The sequence below is a fragment of the Mus pahari genome, chromosome 9 (genome assembly GCF_900095145.1).
Source record: "Mus pahari chromosome 9, PAHARI_EIJ_v1.1, whole genome shotgun sequence".
NCBI lineage: Eukaryota > Metazoa > Chordata > Mammalia > Rodentia > Muridae > Mus > Mus pahari.
This window is the reverse complement of record NC_034598.1, coordinates 77,551,298-77,575,149: the sequence shown is the minus strand read 5'-3', so window position 1 is coordinate 77,575,149 and position 23,852 is coordinate 77,551,298. Positions and strand designations below refer to the sequence as shown.

At 37.6% G+C, this 23,852-nt stretch overlaps 1 protein-coding gene across 3 annotated transcripts in view; it reads left to right on the top strand.

Annotated features, from left to right (window-relative positions):
* Positions 1-1,241: 1,241 nt before the first annotated feature.
* Positions 1,242-23,852, top strand: part of Dcn (decorin) — a 38,965-nt gene continuing 16,354 nt past the window's right edge. The window contains exons 1-3 of one of the 3 annotated variants that reach the window (XM_021205064.1): positions 1,242-1,528; positions 5,081-5,300; positions 15,350-15,462. In XM_021205064.1, coding sequence (XP_021060723.1) covers positions 5,105-5,300; positions 15,350-15,462 — 309 coding nt within the window. In that variant the 5' untranslated portion in view covers positions 1,242-1,528; positions 5,081-5,104. The other 2 variants (XM_029542330.1, XM_021205065.1) reach the window with 2 other exon arrangements.

Below are 23,852 nucleotides of genomic sequence, written 5' to 3'. Positions count from 1 at the left end.
CAATGAGCAAGGAGTCATCTCATGTCAGAAGAAACATATTATAAATACAAGCAACATTCAGAGGAGAAAGTCAATTAGTGCCAGAAGAAAGGTCATGTTCTTTACACCAATGTCCACGAACACTAGGACTCACCTCTTTCTAAACCACCACAGTCACCCAGCATGCTGCAACTCGGCGAGAATGGGGTGTGTGGCATGAGGAGTCAAAAGACAGGCAGTGAGACTTGGGAAAGAAGTCAAAATAAGTTTAGCTACATCCTCCCCCTCCCTCAGATGCCCTCTCAAGAACTTAATTCCTTCCAGCTTCATAAAGCTAAAAAGTATTTCCTGTCAAAGCATGCCCTTCGATGGGTAACGAAAGGATAGGGGGAATCTTCTCCTTTTTTTTCACAGATGGTGATTTCAAGTCCCCACCTGATCAGAGCCTAGAGACCTGACAGAAAAATGCAAGTCACAACCCAGGAAGCAAACAGAGCAACCCACAGCATCCAGAGATGGAATTATAAAATCTCCAAAAACTTTCTTCACTGCCTGAATAAACAGGTTACTCTATTTGCACTTTCTTGTCCCCACCCACCCCCCCTTTTTTTTTCCTATTTACTGAAATTTAAAAAGAGCCACAGAAAGTCCTGATTACATAAGGGCTTACAATTACATCTATAAAAATTATTTTTTTCTTTACTTACAAGCTAAATTATATTGTAACCAGGGTCTAGTTTCTATGTGTTTTATTCAACAACAACAAAGAATAGACAGAAAGGAAGTTTTTGAAGCTGTGGGTAATGAAAATAATAAACAACATATTTTCCAGATTAAATTCTGGCTTTGTCCCAGAGCCCCATAGAAATGCATTCAAAATGCACAGAGAACTCCAGAGCACTTGAACTTCAGAGCCCACAAGTAATTCTATGGAACTCTAATTAGTCTTCTCTGCAGACCACGTTTTTAAAAGCTATAGGATTAATGTCACTCCATTTTCCAGACCCACACATCTCCAAAGCTAGGGGGGAAAAAAGTCATTTCAGAAGGATAATAAATACTACTTACAAACAAGACTGGAAAAGCTGAAAAGGGTGGAGACTGGAATGGGGTTGGGGGGTGGGGAGACAAACTCCTCAGTTACAATCTTTTAGGAAAAAAAAAAAAAAAAAAAAGACAAATGTCAAATCAACTTGCTCCACTAGACTACAAAAGCAGTTTGGAATGCTGGGCGGATGCAAAAGGGATAAAGCAAATGTGGAGGGGGAGGGAAGAAGGGTCCGATAAAGTTTCTGGCTACAATACAAGAGACGTATCATTACCATATGATCTAATGTGGGTGTCAGCTGGATGCGCTCACTCAGTGAAACCTTACTTCTTAACTGTGCTATGGAGTAGAAGCAGGAGGTTTTCAACCCAGTGACAGTCCCAGGGCAGCACCACCCCCTCCTCCTTTCCACACCTGCAAACCCTTTTGCTTGGGCTGCATAGTTAGTGTTAATTACATCGCAGCTTTGAGGGCTCCTGTGGCAAATACCCGGATTAAAAGGTACGGCTTTCAATAATTGTCCTGAACTCTGCTACAGGCTAATAAAGCTTCTGTCAACTGGAGGGCAGAAGAAAATATCTGGTGAGAAAAAGGAACGGGAAGGAAGCTGTGCTAAACTTTTAGTAATCTTTATACAACATTAGAAATGAATTGCTTGAAAACAGAAGTTAAGTACTCGGTTTAAAAAAAACAAAAACAAAACTGGTTGAAGGCATTGGTTTTGTGCTCTCGCTTCTGTTTTTTCAAATATGCTTATTAAAAACTTGTAACCTAACACCTTGACTTGTCTATATTGATATTTTTGCATTTGTACTGATGAAATGCTTTGCTCTTTATAAACTGTTAGCAGAAACGTATTCGTAACTAGCATATTGCTTGTGCCTAAATTAGGTATTTAAGGATTTCTTCTCGTGCTGGGTTCTTGCATACTTCACGAATATTTAAAACCTCAGCAAGACAAGTCTGGCTGTAGAAATATAATGCCTACTTCTGCAACATCAGAAATGAATAGGAATTATTACCAGAAAGGTGAAAAGGAACACAGGAAATATTTATTATGCTAAAGATCTGAGATAATACAGTTGCATACCTCTTTGGCTATAAATGTTTCTGTCAATATTTTTAATGCAAATTAACCTTTCTTAGGAGGTGCATTCACTATGAGGTGAGGGTGGGGGTTGACTCTTATTTTAACTTAAAGTAGAGTAAGCAGAGGACCTCTGGTTACTTGTGCCCCAGTGTGTGACCCCAGTGGTCTCTGTGCCTGTGGCTTTTTCTTCCTGCAGCTGTTTATTTTAGCAGAACTCCCCAAAAGAAACATGGGTTTTATTGTAGCTCTTGTTTATGGACAAATGTATTTTTATTGCTTATATTTTAATTGTTCCTATTGTTACTGAAGTTTTGAATCCACATTATAATGAGGGATTTACAGATTTGCTTCATACATACATGTGAAGTTTTAACTCTGAAACACCTAACAATGGTATAAGTATGTTTATACAAAAGTTAACCTGGATGAAATAGCTAAGTAAATAAATAAAGGTTATTTAGGGGCCAGACAGATTAATTTTGGTGAGACATTTCTGAACTAAAACAACTCTTTTTATTGGAAGAATGGCTTTACAAATATTTGAGAGGAACAGTTTCCACGAGATATAGTGTTGCTTCAGTTACAACCCCTTTGTTTGTAAATTGCTTTTTGCTGTTCTAGTTGCCATTTATCACAAAAGAAAAAAAAAAAAAACTGAAGAAATGTTGAGGACCAGTGACTCTTAAATTTTCTCTTAAGTTAATTGCTCTGAACATGATGGATCTTTGAGTAGTATAAAAAAAATATTTTAAAAGGAATTTCATGGGAGAACTGGAACAAAATTTATATGCATGTTTTTTTGGGATAACAGAGTTCAAAAACATGCATACATGCATACACACTTGGACATACACACACATACACATGAGTGTGTGTGTGTGTGTGTGTGTGTGTGAGAGAGAGAGAGAGAGAGAGAGAGAGAGAGAGAGAGAGAGAGAGAGAGAGAGTTACTGAAGGGGTATGCAGTCTGGCTGTATCAGGCTTTAGTCTAAAGGAAGATTGAGCTGAGAATTTGTCCTGTTTTAATAGGGTAAACAAATATAAATAATGATGGTGCTCCTCAGAGCCTGGGCTCAACATTTCCTTTTCAGGGTTGATAGGGAAGTCACCAGGCATGCCTGCATTGGAGAGTGGATTACAAAGAGACATCTCCAGAAATGGTCCTTATTCATGTTAAATCTGAGATTACTTTGTTTCATTTTTTTCTTCTTCTAAAATTACACGGCATTAAATATGCAAGGCCAGCAAACTTGTGGTAAACCATAAACATTGTATTTCAATGTGAAGCAGATAGAAGTCTTCTCCTTTACTGCAATCCAAATAAACATCCCTAAACAATAACCTCCCTTTAAGAGTAGCTGAGTGGGATTGGGTTGCTAGAGGACACTTGTCCTTGAACTTGAGGCAGTTGTGTGAATCACAATCTTTATGATTTTTTTTTAATTGAAAAAAAATCACAATTCTGTATGGAATGTTCTGTTTTACCCACACTGCAGTATTAAATATAAATTAAAAATGAACGTGGAATTTTTTTTTAACTTGTAAAACATATGTGCATTTCCTAGTGTATTTGGAAAAAGTGTCAAGGCTATACATTCTGTTGTACATTATATGGAAACATAGTAGCAAGTAAATCCAAAAGAGCATTGTATTTGCAGAGATGCTATCTTGAGATCATGAGTCTGAAAACGATGCCTTCAGGGCTTAAGGATTACTTCTAAGAGCTGAAGAGGGATCTTAAGCCATGTCAGTCCAGAAATAGGTTGCTTGATCTCTCTTTTGAGTGTTCATTTTGAGTTATTTAATTAATATCCAAATAACTAGAAATTTGCTGTGAATATACAATTTGGGCTTCAAGACATCAGACTTGTTTGGTTTCTTGGGGCCAGCAGAATGTACTGTGTTACTAATAAACTGATGGTAGCTGAGTCACTTGTGTTCAAAATATTGTGCAAGGCATGGGTGAAGAACAAGGAATAATAAGGCACGCCCTGAGGGGGAACATCCACTAATATTGGGGCAGGGTAAATACAAAAAGCACATTATAACATGTGATAAGTTCATTAAAAGAGGTCAGACTATCGTGCTTCAGATCACAGGAGCGGTAAGGAGCAGCTCAGAGGAGAAGTGAGGAGAGGCAGGGGCGGGAGACCCAGAATCTCACGTAATCTTTAAACTTCTTCAGAAGGTAGGTAATCAAAATGGCAAAGATGTCTAAGTGTCCGGGTTGAAGTGACGTCTTGGGGAGAGAGAAAATGCAGAGAATTGTATCTTTAAGTACCAATTGATAACCAAGTAATGACTGGCTTCACATACAACTCAGGAACCCATGGTTATCATCGACAGGTCATAAGATGGCAACAAATTGTGCCAGTAGATCTGTACAAGGAGAACCTTAAATTTTATACAATGGCTTGGGCAGCAACATGGAAGAAGATGATTTGAAATAATAGAAATGTTTAGAGCAGAAACAAGTTGGAGTCTTTTACAACAATTTTATGGGGTGGTGGGTGAGACCAAAGGAAACACAGGAAGATCTGGAGGTGAGCAGGGCTTAATGAGGTGTCTCTGGAAGAACTTGGAGATTTCTTAGTACAAAGTCACAGTTTTATTTGACTGTCATATGACAACACTGAGCCAGCATGGTAAATACAACCACGATTTCTTATTCAAGGACACCCCGCCAGTGATTTGGCAAGTCGTCTTCATCCATACCCCAAAATGAGACACACTATTTCATACTGTTTGAATTTCTACTGGCAAGGAAATGATTTACTTATGCCTGTAATCACCTTTACCTCCTTTTAAAGACCTTTTCGTGAATGTTTGACTTCATGACAAATGTAATTTTCTATACTTTTTCTCTGTACTCTCTCTGCTATGAGATATTATGTAGCAAATCGCACATAAATCAAGTGGCATCCTTGCTCAGAAACCCTTGTCTTTGTTTCCCTGGTTCCCAGGTGGTGAAAATACATGAGATAATCATGAAGGCAACTCTCATCTTCTTCCTTCTGGCACAAGTCTCTTGGGCTGGACCATTTGAACAAAGAGGCTTATTTGACTTCATGCTAGAAGATGAGGGTTCTGGTATAATCCCTTATGACCCTGACAATCCCCTGATATCGATGTGCCCCTACCGATGCCAGTGTCATCTTCGAGTGGTGCAGTGTTCCGATCTGGGTAAGTGAGTCTGGCCAAACGTATGCCTCTTCCTCATGGAACTGATTTCTCTTGAGTGCTTGGCCCTTTCAGGTCTCATCTCTGCAATTCCAGAAGTAAGAGACACACCCCTAATGAAGAGTAGGGCAAATAGTCAAGGAGAAAAAGAATTAACTTTGAGGCTTTCCACACTACACTGCCTCACCTCTAACCCTTCTCAATCAGGTCTATAAAGGTTTGTAGTGAATCACTTAAAAAAAATACCTTAATAACTTGAATAGAACCCCTTTTTGCAGAGTAAAATGTCTACCAATACATCATCTATATTGTGTTTCCAGAGGGATGTTTATTCTCTCCCATTTTCATTTTTGTTTCTTTTTCTAAATTATTGATTTGTTTTCCTAAGATGTTAGATACTATGAAAACGGGGAAAGTCCCTTTACTCCTTACAGGCTCCAGCCAACAGAGATTAAACATTACTAACTTGCAAAATACATAGTTATCAGAAGCAAAATGAGTTGGATTGTGCAACAGAAAATTATCTTCAAGATGCATAAGTATTCCCTTTATTCTCTGGTCTGGGTTCCCATGTAACTTGGGCAGCTGGTTATGGTCTTTAGAACTATTCAAAAGAAATATTTATAACTACAGCACAACGTAAGTATCTGGTATAATCTCATGTTCTGAAACTTCAGCCTAATACACTAAAGACAGCTGGCTTATCTGTTTGCAAGTAAAAATTGGCCTGGAGTTCCAAGAGCCACATGACTAGAAGATAAATCTTCAGAAAGTTTGGAAGCCCAGCAGTTGAGCCAAAGGTTAATGCATTTGCTTCCCATGGCAGCTGCTTTCCCCTTTTTCTCTTTACTTGTATATTTTCTTATAGCAAAGGAAAACATGATCACAGGACTAGTTTTCTTTTCTTTCTTTTTTTTTTTTCTGTATGTCTTGCTTATAGAAGAAATACCACAGCATAAGAAGGTCCTTCACGGAGAAGCCCCGTAGTTATTCAGGGCAAATTGTTAGTCATATTTTGCAGAGAAATGGTTAGTAATATTAACTAGGGAAATGCGCTATACAGAGGAACACAGACAAACTTAGAAGTAAGCTGTTCCGCATCAACAACCAAGAAACACTTGTCTCAGTTTTCAGTGCGGACACTAAAACGCCAGTGAGGATGTACATGGAGGCTTTCAGGAGGCTACACGTAGTTTCTCTGGTTGCTCATTGATCTGCTAAGTACATTCTTCCCTGTGATGGATCAGTGGCATTCCAGATGTGGGAATATACATTATTATCAGTTTCCTTAGAACTACCATTTTCAGAGGTTTTAATGAGACAAGACAGATCCAATGTTCAAACTTTTGTCAATATTGATGATATAGTATTTAATATAAGTAATTTTCTGTTTAAATGCCTGACTGTGTTTTTCTCTAGGGCTGAGGTTCTCAACCTTCCAAAATGCTGTGACCCTTTAATATAGTTCCTCATGTTGTGGTGAACCCCAGTGATAAAATTATTTCTTGTTGCCAATTTCTAACCGTAATTTTGCTACTCTTATGAATTGTAATGAATATACCTCTAGAGATAGAAATTTGTTACAGGAGTTTTGACACAGAGGTTGAGAGCCAATGCTCTAAGGGTTATTTGTGTCAGTGTTAAACCACATTGATCCTTAAACAGTCTTTTCAATGAGAGTAAAGGAAAAATGAGAATCTAAAGCTCTGTCATTTGTTTATAAGGAGATGGGAAAGCTTCTGGAAGATGCCTGGGGTGTTTGGCTCCAGTTATCTTCAGTGTAGCATCATTCCCTGGTTATCTAGAGCACAGAGGACTGGGAAAGTACACATGAATTTGCCAAGTACTTCTGCATATTTTGTTAAAATTTAGTTTGTGATTTAAACCAGAATTCCGTGTGAGACCCATAGTTCCATTCTATCTTTATCAGATAAAAAACTATTTTGGAAAACTAATCAGCAAATGTAGTCTATCAAATTAAGAAGTCCAGTTGTTACCAAAAAGAAAGGACAATTCATTCCTTTCATATTTGCTATTAATGGATATGTGATTTTTATATACATTGCATATATTATATTACCATGAAATATTTTGATACACATATATATTGAGTTATGCTTTAATCTGTTAAACATATCTATCATCACAAACATTTAGCACTTACCCGTGAAGATAATCTTTCCAAAGCCTTTCCTCTAGCATTCTGAAATATTTGGTACACTATACTAATCTAGAGGTGCCTGATTGTGTAATATGCCACAAAACATCATTCTCTAACTGAACTTAGTAACCTTGGGTTATCAGACTTTCCTCATTAACCCTTTCCACCTACCCCTGGTCAGCACCATTCTATGCTCAACTTTTATAAGATCAGTTTGTATATATTCCACAGAGGAGTGAGACCGTACAGTACCTGTCTTTCTGTTTCTTGATTGATTCACTTAACATAGCTCTCTCGTGTTGCAAAAGATAGGATTTAACAGTTTTAATGAACCATGGTCTCTTGTATATGTATACCACAATTTCTCTAACCATTCATAAGTTAACACATACTAGAACATAGTATTGTATTAAATTACAAAACTTTCATCTAGAAAATGGAACAATAGATGTGAGAGACAATGGGAGAACATATTTTTAACTATACAACTATGAGTTTTTTCTTTTTTTTCCAGAAGAAATAAGGAACTTCCCAAATCCACTAACAAAAAATTTATATATATATATATATATATATATATATATATATATGAATTTATATATATGAGAGAAAGACACACACAGAGAGAGAGAGAGAGAGAGAGAGAGAGAGAGAGAGAGAGAGAGAGAGAGAGAGAAAACACCAGAGAGACACATAGAGAGAAACTGAGGAAGATTGAGGAAGAGACAGAGAAAGACAGAGAAACGGAGAGGAGAGAGACAGAAACACAGAGAGAGGTAGAGAGAAATGAAAAAGACAGAGACAGAGGTCAAAGGTCATCCTAAGGAAGGAAGGAACTATTATCAAAATAAAAGGTAAAGACCTTTTATTGCTGCCATAATTTCACACCTCCGTTTATAAACATCGAGGATTAGCTTTAGTCTGAACTGTTAGTGTCTTGCCATCAAAATGGTTCTTACCTCTAAGGTATTATTTCCATCTCAGTGTTTTGAATAAGAACAGAGAGTCTCAGTATTTGAACTTGACACTCAATCTGAGAACAGAGAGTCTCACGTGTTTGAACTTGACACTCAATCATCTCTAATTCATAGCTTGATTAATTTTGATGCAAGTCACTCTGAAGCTAAAAACTGTCTTAACATATCTGATATTTTATTGATTTACAAAAAAAACTGGAGTTTTTAAATAGAATTTTTAAAAATTTTATTTAATGTCCTCATTAAACAGAATTAAGTTGATTAAGGGCAGATGTGCGTATAATCATTTGTTGGGAAGCATCTGCTAACTGACTGAAGGCTTTCTATCCACACATGGACCTCTGTAGATAAACTCTCTGAAAATCCAGAACTTCATGGAACAAAGATGCACACAACAGTAGAGATTACTCACAAGATGAACTAACTCAAGGTTAAGATGTTTACATAAAAAAAAAAATCTGTGTTTGCCATACCTGCAAAATATATTTTAGTTTCCAGGGTAATCTTTATTAATAATTGTAATGTAAAGAAGAGAAAAACAGAGAGATGTAGATTCTAATCATCAGGAAAAAAATGTAGCTTAAATTTACTGTATTGATACAAATCATAATAGGAATTGAGACTAGCTCTACCTGTGATAGATAATTAATTTGTAATTTGATTTAATGATTTCTCATACAGGGTATCTTCTAAAAGGTTTCATTTAAATATCCTTTCAGGGGGACGTATGCTTTGTGAACATAATGAAAAAGACAAAAAAAATTATTAAAATTAAAATAATAGGAAAAAACTTATGGAAATATCTCAGCATTCACATGGTAATTCACCACCATCTGTAATTCCAGATCCAAGAGAGATCCAATATTCATTGAATGGCACTCCATCATCACTAGGCACACATGTGGTACAAAAACATACATGCAGGCAAAAATCCACATACATACAAATAAAATCATTCTTAAAGTTTTTTTTAATAAAATGAACTTTTAACTCACTGAAGAACTTCAGCTAGTTCATTGAACTACATTAATTATTATATGCACCCTCTCTCAAAATAGCTTTTAGTTAATTTCCAGAAATTTCATATAACACATAATATATAATAAAATAAATAGTGACAATTAAATAAAATATTCATGAGTAAACTCTAAAAATAACAATAGCTTCTTGTGTATATTACCATTCATTCTGTAAGTATTGGCATGCTTATTCCATTCCTAGTTATTATTCATTATAATCCATGTCGTACATATATTGCACAGTTCCAGGGAGATGGCAGTATCACCAGTGACTAAATTTAGGGTCTTGCATGTTTACACACTTGCAGTGAGCAGTGAACTGGGTCCACTCCAATTTTAAGATTCCCTTTAGTCTTTAAGTTGTAGTTCCACAAATTTTCCTTCATGTTCCTTCAAAGTCATTTCTTGAAAAGGTTGAGGTTCCAACTTTATGGTATTATCTTGACTCATTTCAAGTGAAAGTGTAGATCTATTAGTCAAATTCAAAATTAATTTGTGTATAGGTTTTGGTCAATATCTCTCCATGAATATATATCTTTTTCCCCATCCAGCAGCTTATAGTTTATCCTTCTCCAGGATAAGTAGATACCATGGAAAAAAGTACCCAGACCCCAGGGCCATGTAAAAACAGAGAGAACAAACAATCTTTTTCAGACATACATGTGACTAAAGATGCCTTAAAAAATATGTCACAGTCAAAGAAGAGGCAAAAATTCACAGGTGAAGACAAAGGACACAACATTTTTGATGGGGGAGATTCATTTGGTAACTGAAAACTTAGGACTAAAATGAAGAAAGTTTTGACATAATACATGGAAGGAAAAAGAACATCTTAATATAAAAAAATAGGATGCAGAGAGGTTTTATAGCACAACATAGCAGAATAAACATTTTAAGAGCATGCTCATGAAGTCTTCAGTGCATGATTACAAGGAGCTTGATTTTTTTAAATTTAATTTATTTTTCTTTATTTACTTTACATCCCAATCACTGCTCCCTCCCTGTCAACCCTTCCAAAATATTTCCCTCATCCCCTTCCTCTTCTCCTCTGAGCAGGTGGGGATACCCCTAGGTATCCCCTGATTCCGGTACTTCAAGTCTAGACACTTCCTCTCCCATTGAGGCCAGACAAGGCATCCCAGTCAGAAGACCATATCCCATGGACAGGCAACAGCTTTTGCTATATGCCCCATTCCAGTTGTTCAGGGTCCACATGAAGACCAAGCTACACATCTGTTACATATGTGTGGAGGCCTAGGTCCAGTGTGTGTGTGTGTGTGTGTGTGTGTGTGTGTGTGTGTGTGTGTGTGTTTTGGTTGGTGGTTCAGAATCTGACAACCGCAAGAGTCCAGGTTGGTTGACACTGTTGGCCTCCCTGTGGAGTTCCTATCCCCTTCGGGCCTGCAATCTTCCCTCCTATTCTTTCATAAAAGTCCCCAAGCTCCATCCACCGTTTGACTGTGGGTGTCTGCATCTGTCTGAGTCAGCTGCTGGGTGGAGCCTCTCAGGACAACTTGCTCCTGTCTGCAAGCATAACAGAGCATGATTCATAGTGTTAGGGGTTGGTGCTTGCCCATGGGATGGGCCTCAAGATAAGCAAGTTGATTGGTCATTCCCTCAGTCTCTTCTCTTTCCCCATGCCTGCATTTCCTGTAGACAGGGATGAAGTTTGGCAGCTTGATGTTTTATTAGTAATGTGCCAGAAAGAAACCTATGCATGAAGCATCCAGAAAACCTTCATAATGAAAAGCAAAGCAAAACAACAACATAAACCACTTCTCTATTTATCCTGCATTTGCAGGTGAACAAGCAAAGCCTTTACAAAGATGAGAATGCATGCCATAAGCCTGTGGTCTCTAAGAAGTGTAGGTTCAAGGCACTGTCGGGCAGATAAGTATTTGTAGAGGAAAAACCTTGAGTGAGCTCTAAAGGGTAATAGAGTCAGACAACGGGTGAATATAGTTTCTCACAAAACATTCATGGTATGAACCAAAATGAATTTCTAGGAATGAGTATGGGTGCTCCCGATGAGGTGGTACTCACATGTATGAATAGCAAAGCTGATGTTTCAATGGCGCGGACTCAGACCATCTTGGTTATTGGTCTAGTTTAGCTAGGATCTATTATGGAAGTTTTACTTCTCTTGTCTTGTTTAGTGAGGATTAAAAAAAAAAAGAGGGTTGACTTAGATTACAAGTTACCTCCCTCCCCTCCCCCTTTATTCCTGAGACATTTTTCTTTTAGACAAGAACTCAGTATGTAACACTGGCTGAGAACAAATCTATCACAAATACAGTTGAAATAAAACTTAACAAAATAACACGATCTTCCAGCACCAATCAAGTCAGCTTTAAAAGGAGTTCTATTTAAAAGTAAATAGATAGATAAATAAATAAAAGCAGAGAGAGAGAGAGAGAGAGAGAGAGAGAGAGAGAGAGAGAGAGAGAGTAAGAGAAAGAGAGAGGGGGGAGAGAGACAGGGAGAGAGGGAGAGAGGGAGAGAGAGACAGAGTGAGACTGAGAGAGAAAAATAGAGATATTTTACATTAAAAGTATTCAGATTAACTTATCTATTTTTCTTATTTGAATGTAGTCTACTAAACAACCTCATTATAGAGTACCCAGGAAACAATAGAATAGCTGACATTAAAGGCTCTTTCCCTTTATGATGTTCTAAGAGCTCATATTATGGGTAATTTACCCATTACAGTGGGACACTTTATCTAGATATAAAATGTATAGAATTAGGGGGAGGAATCTGGTATGAGAACAATTTTTCTTTTTTACGGGGAGCATATAAAGAAACGACACATGAGATATCATGTTGAAAGCCTAGAGGGTTATCTTTTAGTCATGTTCATTATTCCTACTGAGGATTTTGTTTGTGCCATTAAACCCTTCCTAAAAGTCACCAGGTAAAGGAAGTTACCACACTGCCTTACATTGCTGCTTCAATCAAGAGATTTTACAGCAAGGTTTTATAAGTTATTATAGTACTGTTGGTAAGGGAATAGCATAACATAACTTTAATTGAAATAATCTCTATAGCTATGTAATTCAAAGTAGTCATGATGAACTTCAGTAAATGAGGTTCACCAAATGAGTATGAATCCATTAGTACTGCAGAGCAGATATGTAAGCATTTTAATTTCATCACAAAATGGACCTCTAAGAGCTAATTTGCCAAATTCCCAAGTCTGAGAGGGTATTTTTCTTTTATGCTCCATCTCCAGATATAACACGTATAACTTAGCTTAAGCAATTTCTGTCATAAAGTTCAAGGGTGACAACATGTACAAAAGGGTGAGCCTTCCAGAGTCAGAGTCCTTTCCTTACGTGCATGAGATGTCACACCATCTTGACACTGTTCAAATGTTTAAGACAGCCTCTAGAGTTTTATCTCCTAATTATACAAGTAAGCATAAAAGGAAATTAAATCTCTGACAGAAAGCAGAAAACAAGCACTAATGAGACACAGAACTGCATTCCAAAGGAAAGGAAATCATGTCTTTTTGTGGTTGGATCACACTAATTATCACAGATTTGGCAAAAGGCTACATCCTCTAATTGCGTGCAATTAGCAAATTGACATTTTTGAAAATGCCTGTGATTACGGTTGTGGAGTACCCTCTGTCACCCTCCCACAAGGTAGCTGTTCTATAGTCTACTTCCCAGTGCTGAACACACGTCAATCTTTCATTTCTATTGGAACCATGTCTGTAATGAGTTCAGTGTTTATAGAGCATCTGATGTCAGTTGAGTATCACCTGCATTTGGTACTGAACTTCACTAAGACACTGGTCATTGCTATGAACAATATTTCCTACTACTACAATTGGAGTGGTAGTGTCTGGACAAGACCAACAACAAAAATAACAACAAAAAATGACCTCTTAGAAATAGTGATTTTTGCCAGGCATGGTGGCACACGCCTTTAATCCCAGCACTCGGGAGGCAGAGGCAGGCGGATTTCTGAGTTTGAGGCCAGCCTGGTCTACAGAGTGAGTTCCAGGACAGCCAGGGCTACACAGAGAAACCCTGTCTCGAAAAACAAAAAACAAAAAAAAAAAAAAAAAACAAACAAACAAAAAAAAAAAACAAAAAAAAAAAGAAAGAAAGAAATAGTGATTTTTAAATGTATGTAATTATCTTGGAAGAAATGGAAGAGATTTGAAATTTGATGGCCATGTGGTTTCTGAGTACATGCTCATTAAAGGTTCAGAACTGGAAAGCTATCTTCCCAGCATAGTTGTTATTATACTCTGTTGTGATTGTACTTATAATGAAAAACTATAGTGAATTGTATTTTTCATGAGTTATACTCCCAAGTGGGTAAAGTCTATTTGATTTGGCTGCGTATGTAGCCTCCAGTCAATGAAACAAAGCATGTTCCAAGGAGTTAGAAATCTTTAGTATTACAAGCTTTATAATGGTGGAAAGCTTGTTTCTATCCAAAATTTAAAAATCTAAATTTTTGTTATGGTATCTGAAAGTAGAGGGATTGTCACACTATATGAGAATAGAATTTCCAAGTTGTTAATTTTTTTAAAAAAGTATATGTGTGTGTGTGTGTGTGTGTGTGTGTGTGTGTTTAAGTGTGTAAGCAGAGGGTGTATGTATACACACCTATTTATACGGATCTGCATTGTGTGGATATAAGTGCCCATGAAGCCAAAGAAGAACTGGAATGACTGCAGCTGGATTTGCAGGCAGTTGTGGCCTCTTGTTGTAGGGGGTACAAATCAAATGCAGACCCCCTGCAGAAACAGTACACGCTTGTAATCACTGAACCGTGTCTCTGAACTCAAATACCCAGTTTTTTTTGTTTTTTGTTTTTTTGTTTTTTTTTTTTTTTTCCTTCGAGACAGGGTTTCTCTGTATAGCCCTGGCTGTCCTGGAACTCACTTTGTAAACCAGGCTGGCCTCGAACTCAGAAATCCACCTGTCTCTGCCTCCCAAGTGCTGGGATTAAAGGCATGCACCACCACGCCCGGCTCCCCAGTTTTTATTTTACTTCCTACATTCCCCAAAATAAAAATAAAGATATGTATTATAGTTGGTCAAATGAGTAGTGAATCATATTTTTGACCATCAAGGACCACTTGGTTGTTATACATCTATATTGATATACTAAAAATCTACATTCCAAAATTAAGGCTTCATGAAATGAGTTTCACAGAACTTATGCCACCAAATTTATCCTACTCAAAAATAGACCTCTTGGTTATAAAATGGCCATTAAAACTGATATTGTCATGGCACTCTAATTCAAATGAAAAGAATTACTCTCCCAAAAGCTTCAATTTTCAATGTATGACCAAGAACCAGGATACAAGTTCAAACGACTAAGGTTTCAGTAAATCCATGTCAGTGTTAGATTTATAAAAGTTGATGCAAACTTGGTTGGAGCCCTCATATTTATAGGGTATTTATATAGGTGGTATAGGTTATAGTTCTAGCACATATTTACAAAACATTTGTTGAGGCTCATCGTGTAGCAAAAGATTAGAGCCTCATCCTAAGAAGAGCATAGACGTCCTCTGTGAGGACCAACAATTGTGTAGGAAACATTCTTAGTTATAACTAAGGAAAAAAAATGCTTGGCTTGGTTAAGATGAAACAAACAGTTTCAACTACAATTGATGTCAGTCTTGGGGGGAAAACACATTACAGACAAACTGAAACCTTCATTCCCTTGTAAACACACACTTTTGATATATTGGAAATGGTTATAATCCAAGTATTTAGTGGGCTTAGACAGAAGGATTGCAGATGGAAGGGTAGCCTACAAAATTAAATATTGTATCAAAAATTTAAAAACAACAATGCTCTTTTATGATACTGCTCTGGGGAATTTCTTCTCAGAGGCTATGCCTTCTTGTTACTCCCTTGCTAGGTCTGGAGAGCGTGCCCTGGGAATTTCCACCTGATACAACCTTGCTAGACCTGCAAAACAACAAAATAACAGAGATCAAAGAAGGGGCCTTCAAGAAACTGAAGGACTTGCATGTAAGCATCATTTTATCTTATTATTTGCTCTAAGATCAGACTCTAATGGTATTTTCTAAAGAAACCTACAGTGAGATCAAAACAGGCTGCTGGAATGAAACAGCACATAACTGTGTGCTTATCTGATTCTCTTCCTGGCAACGACAGGTAAGCAGAGCATCATATTAAATAGCCACTAACAAAAAAAAAAAAAAAATCACCGATATTTCTACATATAATCCATGTGTCTTCACTATTTACTTAAAACATCTTTATACTTTAATCTTTGTCAGTGTTTCCATGAATAAGTAGATGTACTGTCACAAATAGAGAGCATTTTGATTATAGAATAAAACACAGAACTCCTTAATTCTAGTGTTATTTTATGCTTTTGTTTCTTTTGTTGTGATTTATTCTCTAAGGGAGGTGTGAATGGCCTTGCAGATTCTCTTGGTATCAACAGAAAAAGGAATGACCACCTACATGTTGTTCAGTAAATGTAATTCTACACATATATGTATTTATTACTTTGTACTTTGTGTGTGTGTGTGTGTGTGAGTGTGCATGTGTGCGTGTGCGTGTGTGTGTGAGTGTGCATGTGTGCGTGTGCGTGAGTGTGCGAGTGTGTGTGTGTGTGTGTGTGTGTGTGTGTGTTTAACTTACATCTCCTCTACTTTATGTTCAATGTGATATTTAAGAATGCATTGGAAAAGGGAAGATACGTTCAAATGGGCTTCATAAGAACATTTCATAAAGGCCCTCTTCATAACGCAGCTGGAAAATGAGACACGGTGAAGCACTCAAATCCGAAGGTAGTAGGAGGTGGGAGAGCTATGGAGCAGAACACTAGGTCTTCCTTCATTGTCTATATTGCTCAATCTTCTTAGAGTGTGGTAAAGGTACTGGGTTGAGGCAGAGTTTAGCTTCCTCAGACATAGAGTGGTAAGTACCCCAAACAGAAACATATGAACATCCTTGCCTTGGGAAATGTGACGTGACTGAGTCAAATGGTGTCAAGCTTTCTGAAGCAAACCTTTGAAGTCTGACTATAGAGAGCACTGGAATCTCTACAAAATATATCTTTTATTTTTACATTTGATTCCTGAGGGAGAAGTATGATACCTTTCAAAATACCAGTCAACATTTAATATAGGCAAGCCAAGCATCAACATCTAAAGTACATGGTAGTATGAAAATCTCAACCTCTGTACTCTACTGTGGGGCCATTCTCTAAGTACTGAGTGTGGTCCTTGACAAAGCCCATTGAGATGGCCTTAAAGAACACTCTGAGTGTCATGTATGTTGACATAATCAATAGAGATATCAATGCCTACATTGAATGAAAGGTGACATATCTTATTTGAGAGCCACAATGAGAAAGAACGACTGCAGTCACTTCTCTCAACAATGAGACAACACAATTCTTCTAGTGGGGAGAAATGTCAGGGAAGTACATTTGCATTCCATATTAAAATCTAAATTAAAGAGAATTTACAGAAAATAGAACTTCTAGTGATATGGCCCCAACTGTGGTGATAATGGTTCGTAAACATTTTATTTTAATGATGACTGTCTCAACAATATAATTCTGAGGCCTAGGGCATTTATTCACATTTATTTATTATACTCATTGTTGAAATAATTGAGGAAATGCATATTAAAATCGGAAATATATAATAAAATACATCTATAAAATGTACCAGCCTGCTGCTAATTGGTAGAATAGGGAATGTAGAAATAAAAGCAATAATGAAATGCAAAATGGAATAGGCTGATCTGAAAACATTACAAAGTTAATAAAAAATGAGATTTCATAGTGAATTTCTTGACAGCTGAGAAGATGGTAATGATGCTTATCCATGAGACAGTACACTAGATTTGTACAAGAAATCAACTGTTTATCTCAATCTATAGATTCTATATTGATGATGCTAACTAATGTGTAATGTGAAAGGCTTAAAATTAACATTGCAACCATTCAAAAAACTCTGTATCGGTCAGATAAGGTAGTATATATGAAAAAGGTGAGGTCAATTTGTCAATATGTCCCAACATAAACAACATGTAAGTAAGTTGTGAGTGTTAAGAGAAACATCGAATGCCAGTGTATACTCAATTAATAGGTAGGTTTTTAAATTTTCTTTATTATTATTATTATTATTATTATTATTATTATTATTACTATTACTATTATTATTATTTTCTTTATTTACATTTCAAATGCTATCCCGAAAGTTCCCTCTACCCCCCCCCCACCCCCGCTCCCCTACCCACCCACTCCCACTACTTGGCCCTGGCCTTCCCCTGTGCTGGGTCATATAAAGTTTGCAAGGTTTTTTTTTTGTTTTTTGTTTTTTTTTAAACAGCTCAAAGGATTAGCTGGGAATTGAAAGGCAAAGGGGAAAGGGGGTTCACTGTGTAAGAGAAAAGGAAAGGCAGTAAAAAAAAAAAAAAAAAAGGCAATAAAATGTCACAAAGACTGAGTGAGTGAAAGTTACAGGTCTGCCTGAATGAGGAAATGACCTGAGCTGGAGCCAGGAGCTTTTTGGAATGCTCTGCAGCCCTCCTCCTAGGATGCCTGTGAGTCCCACACCCCGCCCAGCTCATGGTTTTCATCTTAAGGCTTCGTGGCAGAGTTGATGGCAAAATCAGCAATATTTGTCTCTGACTCTCTAAGTCGCTGCTAAAACAATTTTAGAAAAGTGAAAATAAAGAACGAGTACCATTTAAATGAACTGATACAGCTTAAAATATAAACTTACTTTGCCTACATTTTATTCCAAATCTGCCATTTTAGGGAAGGAAAGTTACAAGTTTTAGACGTACAAGGGCTATCTGTGTTTGGGTTTGAAAGGTCCTCATAGGAAGACACCCAGTTTCTACAAGGCTTTCCTTAAATTTGCCACAGAAGCCAGGCGTTCTTTCCGTAAGTAAGTTTCCTTCTGGAAGGTTTGTGAAGCCTTCTTCATCTTGGCGAGCCTCTGTTTCTACTTCAAAGTACCCATCCGAAGAAGAGGAGAGTTCATTAGAACCTGTGATCATGCAGGGGATGCCAAACGGCTATTTATCTCCCAGTCTTTCATTCTCTATTCCTCCTTTCCTTGTTATTACGCAAAAAGACGTTATAATTTTGGTTAGGAAAACTGTGTTGGAATGACAAGGGAGGAAAGAAACAAAAGTTTAGTTAGGGTTAAAATAGAAAAGGTCTAAGCAGGGAGAAGTCCTTTTATGCTCCAATTTTTATCTTCATTTACAGCTCTGTGGGTTATTTCTTGAATAGCTTTACAGACCATATGTACATACATGGTACAGCTTTTATATAATAGTAGAGCCATGTTTCTTATGCTTGTTTCAAACTGTAACATTGTAAACATAGCAAGGAAGGGGTTTTAAAATAAAAGTCAACAAAAATTGTCAGCCACTGAAAACTAAAACATAACCTGCGTGGCACTCACAGTATTCCAGGTGTAGGTTTTCATCCCAGGAGGCATTAAGTTAATTAATCCTCCTGGCCATTGTTATTTTATTATCCTGCTCTATAGATAAAGGAACTCAGGTAGAGAGAGATGGGTTGCTGTTTCACACTGCACATAAGAGCCAGAACTTGAGTACAGACGCTGACCTTCTGTACTTAGGAGTATAGCTATGAGATGGAGTCCAATAAGACTCTTGGAACAATACTTGGGACAGCAGAAGTCCTACATAAAGGTCTTTTGGAAAAAATGTATACAATATTAAAAGTCATATTTCAACATTCAACCGAGTAAACCAGGCCGTTTAAACTGGCATTCATACATTGAGCAATGTCAAAATTTCATTTCTATCCTCTATGGCTGGCATTTAAGGCTGCAGAAACTAGGTGCCTAAATTTAAGGGTTTCACATAAAATTAAGGTTCTACAATCTCTAATATCAACAAATGTGGCAGTTTGCCTTTCTGTGCTCTTCTGGCTCAAGACATTGCTCATATTTTCTTTACAATAACTTTCAATTAAAAATATATGATACTTTGTGATTATGTATTTTACTCTTCTACAACTCCTCCCAGATCCTACCCATTTCGCTATCCACCCAACTTCAGGATCTCTCTTTTTTCTCTCTCTCTTTCTCTTCTCTCTCTCTCTCTCTCTCTCTCTCTCTCTCTCTCTCTCTCTCTCTCTNTCTCTCTCTTCCTCCAAAACCAAAAACAATCAAATATTAAAATACATAAATAGAAAGAAAGCAATCTGACAAACAGTATCAAAATAAAACAAAAGATAGAAAATCGAAATAAAACAAAAGATAGGGAATCTGTTTTGTAGTGGCTGCCACCTGGTAATCATGGGTATGGAGCCTGCCTGGAATATAAACGTCATACCTAGTGACCCTCCATTGGACAAAACTTCTTAGTCAGTGTGAGAGTTTTTCTTCACTCCATTATCTCAGTGCTGTTTATTTGTCTGGTTTGAGTGTGTGCTCCCCTTGTGAGTACCATCACAGTCTCTCTCAGTTCATTTGTCTACCAGTCCTGCTGTGTCTAGAAGATTCACTTCCTTGGAATCACTCACTCACCATCTCTGACTCTTTGCAATTTTTCCTCCTTTTTAAAACAAAGATCCCAGAATATCGGGGAGGGCTGTGGTTGCCAAAGACATCCCAATTAGGGCTGCATGCTTCAAAATCTCTCAGTCTCTATGTGTTATTCAGCTGTTGGTATCCCTGTTAATCACCATCTAGTGCAAAAGGAAGTTTCTCTGGATAGGGCTGAACAATGCTCTGGTCTTTGCGTATAGCAATATACCATTAAGTCTCATTTTATTTCTATTATATTTTAGCATATAAATAGTAGTAGATTTTCGCCTAGGTTCATGACTAGGTTCCTTAGTCTCATGTTCTTGGAGATGTTAACAGTGTCAGGTGTGGATTCCATCTTATGGAAAGGGACCTTAAATACAATTAAAATGTGACTGCCTAATCTCATATCATATATACGACAATTGCACCCATAGCTCTTTTAGGCAGGTCCTTGTTGTAGGTCATAGGTTTGTAGTTGGTGACACTGATGACTATATTTCTATAGCCTGCTAGTCATTAGAGGAAAAGCATCTCTTTGGGCACCAGTACTTTTCCTCCACGTTTGATGACATAGTAAGAGATGTCTTCAGGAGTAGGGACTTATCATTGTGGAAGGTGATCAATGACCTTGGTAATACTCTCTGATGGATATTTGGTGTGTATGTGGGGGGCATCTGTATGATGCCTTTGACCAATTATTCCACACAATCCCTGGCACAGAGAGTTTTACTTGGTAACATATTTAGTTGGGACATTCTCTCCAATATTATATGGTGAGTCCATTTAAATTGATTTTTTTTTACTTGTATGCATTTTAGGAAGCTTCTACTGTGTTAGGTTTCCATATAGCTGTTCAAAAAGTCTTTTTTATTATTGATTTACTGGTATATTTCTTTACATCCCAAGTGCTGACCTCCTCCCAGTTACTCCCTTGCAGAGTCTCTTCTCTCATCAATACTACCTTTAGCCTATAAGAGGGTAGATCCCCTACTGGGATAACTCCATGTTCCCCAGACATTATGTCTTTGTAGGATTAGGTACATCCTCTCTCACTGAGGCCAGGCAAGGCAGCCCTCTGTTACACATGTACCTTGGCCTTGGACCAGCTCCTGTATGATTTTTGGTTGTAGGTTCTGTCTCTGGGAGCTCCCATGGGTCCAGGTTACTTGACACTGTTGGTCTTCCTGTGAGGTCACCATCTCCTTTTGAGTCTTCAATACTTCCCCTATAGGGGGTCTCTGACCTCCATCTAATGTTTGGCAGTCGGCTTCTGCATCTTTCTCAGTCAGCTCAGAGTGCAGCTAAGCTAGGTTTCTCTGTCTGCAAGCACAAGGTCCCATCACTAATCATGTCAGGGATAAGTGCGTGACTGTGGGGTGGGTCTCAAGTTGGGCTGGTCATTTATTTGGTCAGCCATTCATTCAGTCTCAGCTGCATCTTTGTACCTGTATTCCTTTTAGACATGCTCAGTTTGGGGTCAAAAGTTTTGTAGGTGGGCTGATGTTCCCATCCTTCCATGGGGGTCCTGTCTAACTACTGTCTCGTCAGGTTCCATATCCCCACTGTTGGGCACTTTCACTAAGGGTCACCACATGGAGTACTGGGAAGGAACCACATCTCAGATCTCTAGGACTTGCTAGAGGTTCCTCACCCCCACCCCCAGCAGCTGCTGCATACTTCTGTTTACTCTCCTTGCCCTCTGGAGAGGAAGGTCTTCACCATCTCTCCTGTCTCCACCATACCTGGCCCTTCCCATTTTTCCCCTCCCTCCCCCTTTCTCACACAGATCCCTCCCTCTTTCTGTCCCCCATGATTATTTTGTTCCCCCTTCTAAATGGGATTGAGGCATCCTTACTTGGGCTTTCCTTCTTGTTTAAATTCTTAGAGCCTGTGGGTTGTATCATGGCTATTCTGTACTTTTTTGGCTAATATCCATTTATCAGTGAGTACATACCATGCATGTCCTTTTGGGTCTGGGTTACCTCTCACAGGATGATATTTTCAAATTCTCTTCATTTACCTTCAAATATTATTCTGTCCGCATTTTTAATAGCTAGATTTTATTCCATTGTATAAAGGTACCACATTTTCATCATCCATTCTTCAGTTGAGAATTATGTGGGATGCCCCCTGTTTCTTGATATTATGAATAAAACTGCTAAAATCATAGTGGAACACATGTCTTGTGGTATGGTGGAGTATATTTTGGTATATGCCCAGGAGTGGTACAGCTGAGTCTTGAGGTAGCTCTTTATCTGAGCCATTCTGACAGGTATAAGATAGAATCTTGGAGTCATTTTGGTTTGCATTTCCCTGATAAGTAAGGACTTTGAACATTTCTTTAAGTTGTTCTCAGCCATTCGAGATTCTTTGTTGAGAATTCTTTGTTTAGCTCTCTATCCCATTTTTATTGGGATATGTGGTGTTTTGTACTCTAATTTATAACATCTGTAACAACAAACCCAACCCATGTATGTCTTTTGGTATCTTTGTTACCTCAGACATGGTGATTGTTTCTAGCTCCATCTAATTTACTTACCTGCAAATAATTTAATCGTTTTGATCAGCTTAATAATATTCCTTTGTGCAAATGTACCATATTTTTCTTTTCTGTTCTTTTTGGCAGATAAACTTGGTAGCTTGGCTTTTTCAAATTTCTGGCTGGCTGTTGTAGAGCAGAAATAAACGCAGTTGAGCAAGTATCTGTGTAGTAAAATGGAGAGTCCTCTGGGTATATGCCTACAAGTGGTATAGCTAGATCTTGTGGTAGGTCTGTTCCCAGCTTTATTGAGGGATGATAGTAACAGTTTCCATAGTGGATTTAGTAGTCGACACTCACATCAACAAGTAATAAGGTTTTCCCCTGTCCCTACATCTTATCCATTGTGAGATCTCATTTGTTTTGTTTGTTTGTTTGTTTTGTTTTTTTAATCTTGGACTTTCTGACTTTGAGTAAAATGAAATCTCAAGATTTTATTTGCATTTTTCTGAGGACTAAGAATACTGAGCATTTCTTCAGGTTCTTCTCAATGATTATTTTTCAGCTTTCGAGAATTCTTTCTTTAGTTCTGTTCTCCATTTTTTGTGTGTTTGTTTATTTGAGCCGACGTTTCTCTCTGTAGCCCTGTCTGCACTGGAGCACACTCTGTAGATCAGGCTGGCCTCAGATTTAGAGATCTGCTTGCATTTGCCTCATGAGTGCTGGAATTAGAAGCATTCATCACCATGGCCAGCTCCATACCCCCATTTTAAATTGGGTTACTTGCTTTCTCCATGTTCAGTTATTGTTATTATTATTATTATTATTGTTGTAGTAGTAGTAGTAGTAGTAGTATACTCTAATTAATGATACTCAGACGATTGTACCATTGACAAGGTGCTTTTCTCCTTTGTAGGTTTCCGTTTTCCTGGCATGATGGCGTCTTTCGTTGTACAGAGAGTGTTTAGATTCATCAGGTTCCGTTACTGTCAGTCTTAACGTCTGGATAGGACCGATTAGGGTTCAGGGTCCTACTCATAAAGTCTTTTCTTGTGTCTTGTTTTCAAGCCTATTCTCTAATTATTCTATCATATTCAGAGTATCTGGTCTTATGTTGGGGTCTTTGACACATTTTGAGTTGAGTTTTATGCAGAATCATGAAAATTGAACTATTCTCATGAGAAGATTGCTTTGAATCTGTAGATTGCTTTAAGTAGAAGGGCTATTTCTCAGCATAAATCTAACTAATCCATGAGCATGAGAGATCTTCTCCAATTTCTTTCAAATGTCATATATATATATATATATATATATATATATATATATATATATATATGAGACACCCTTCTGCCCTTCTTTGTCACATGGCCGATGTCCCA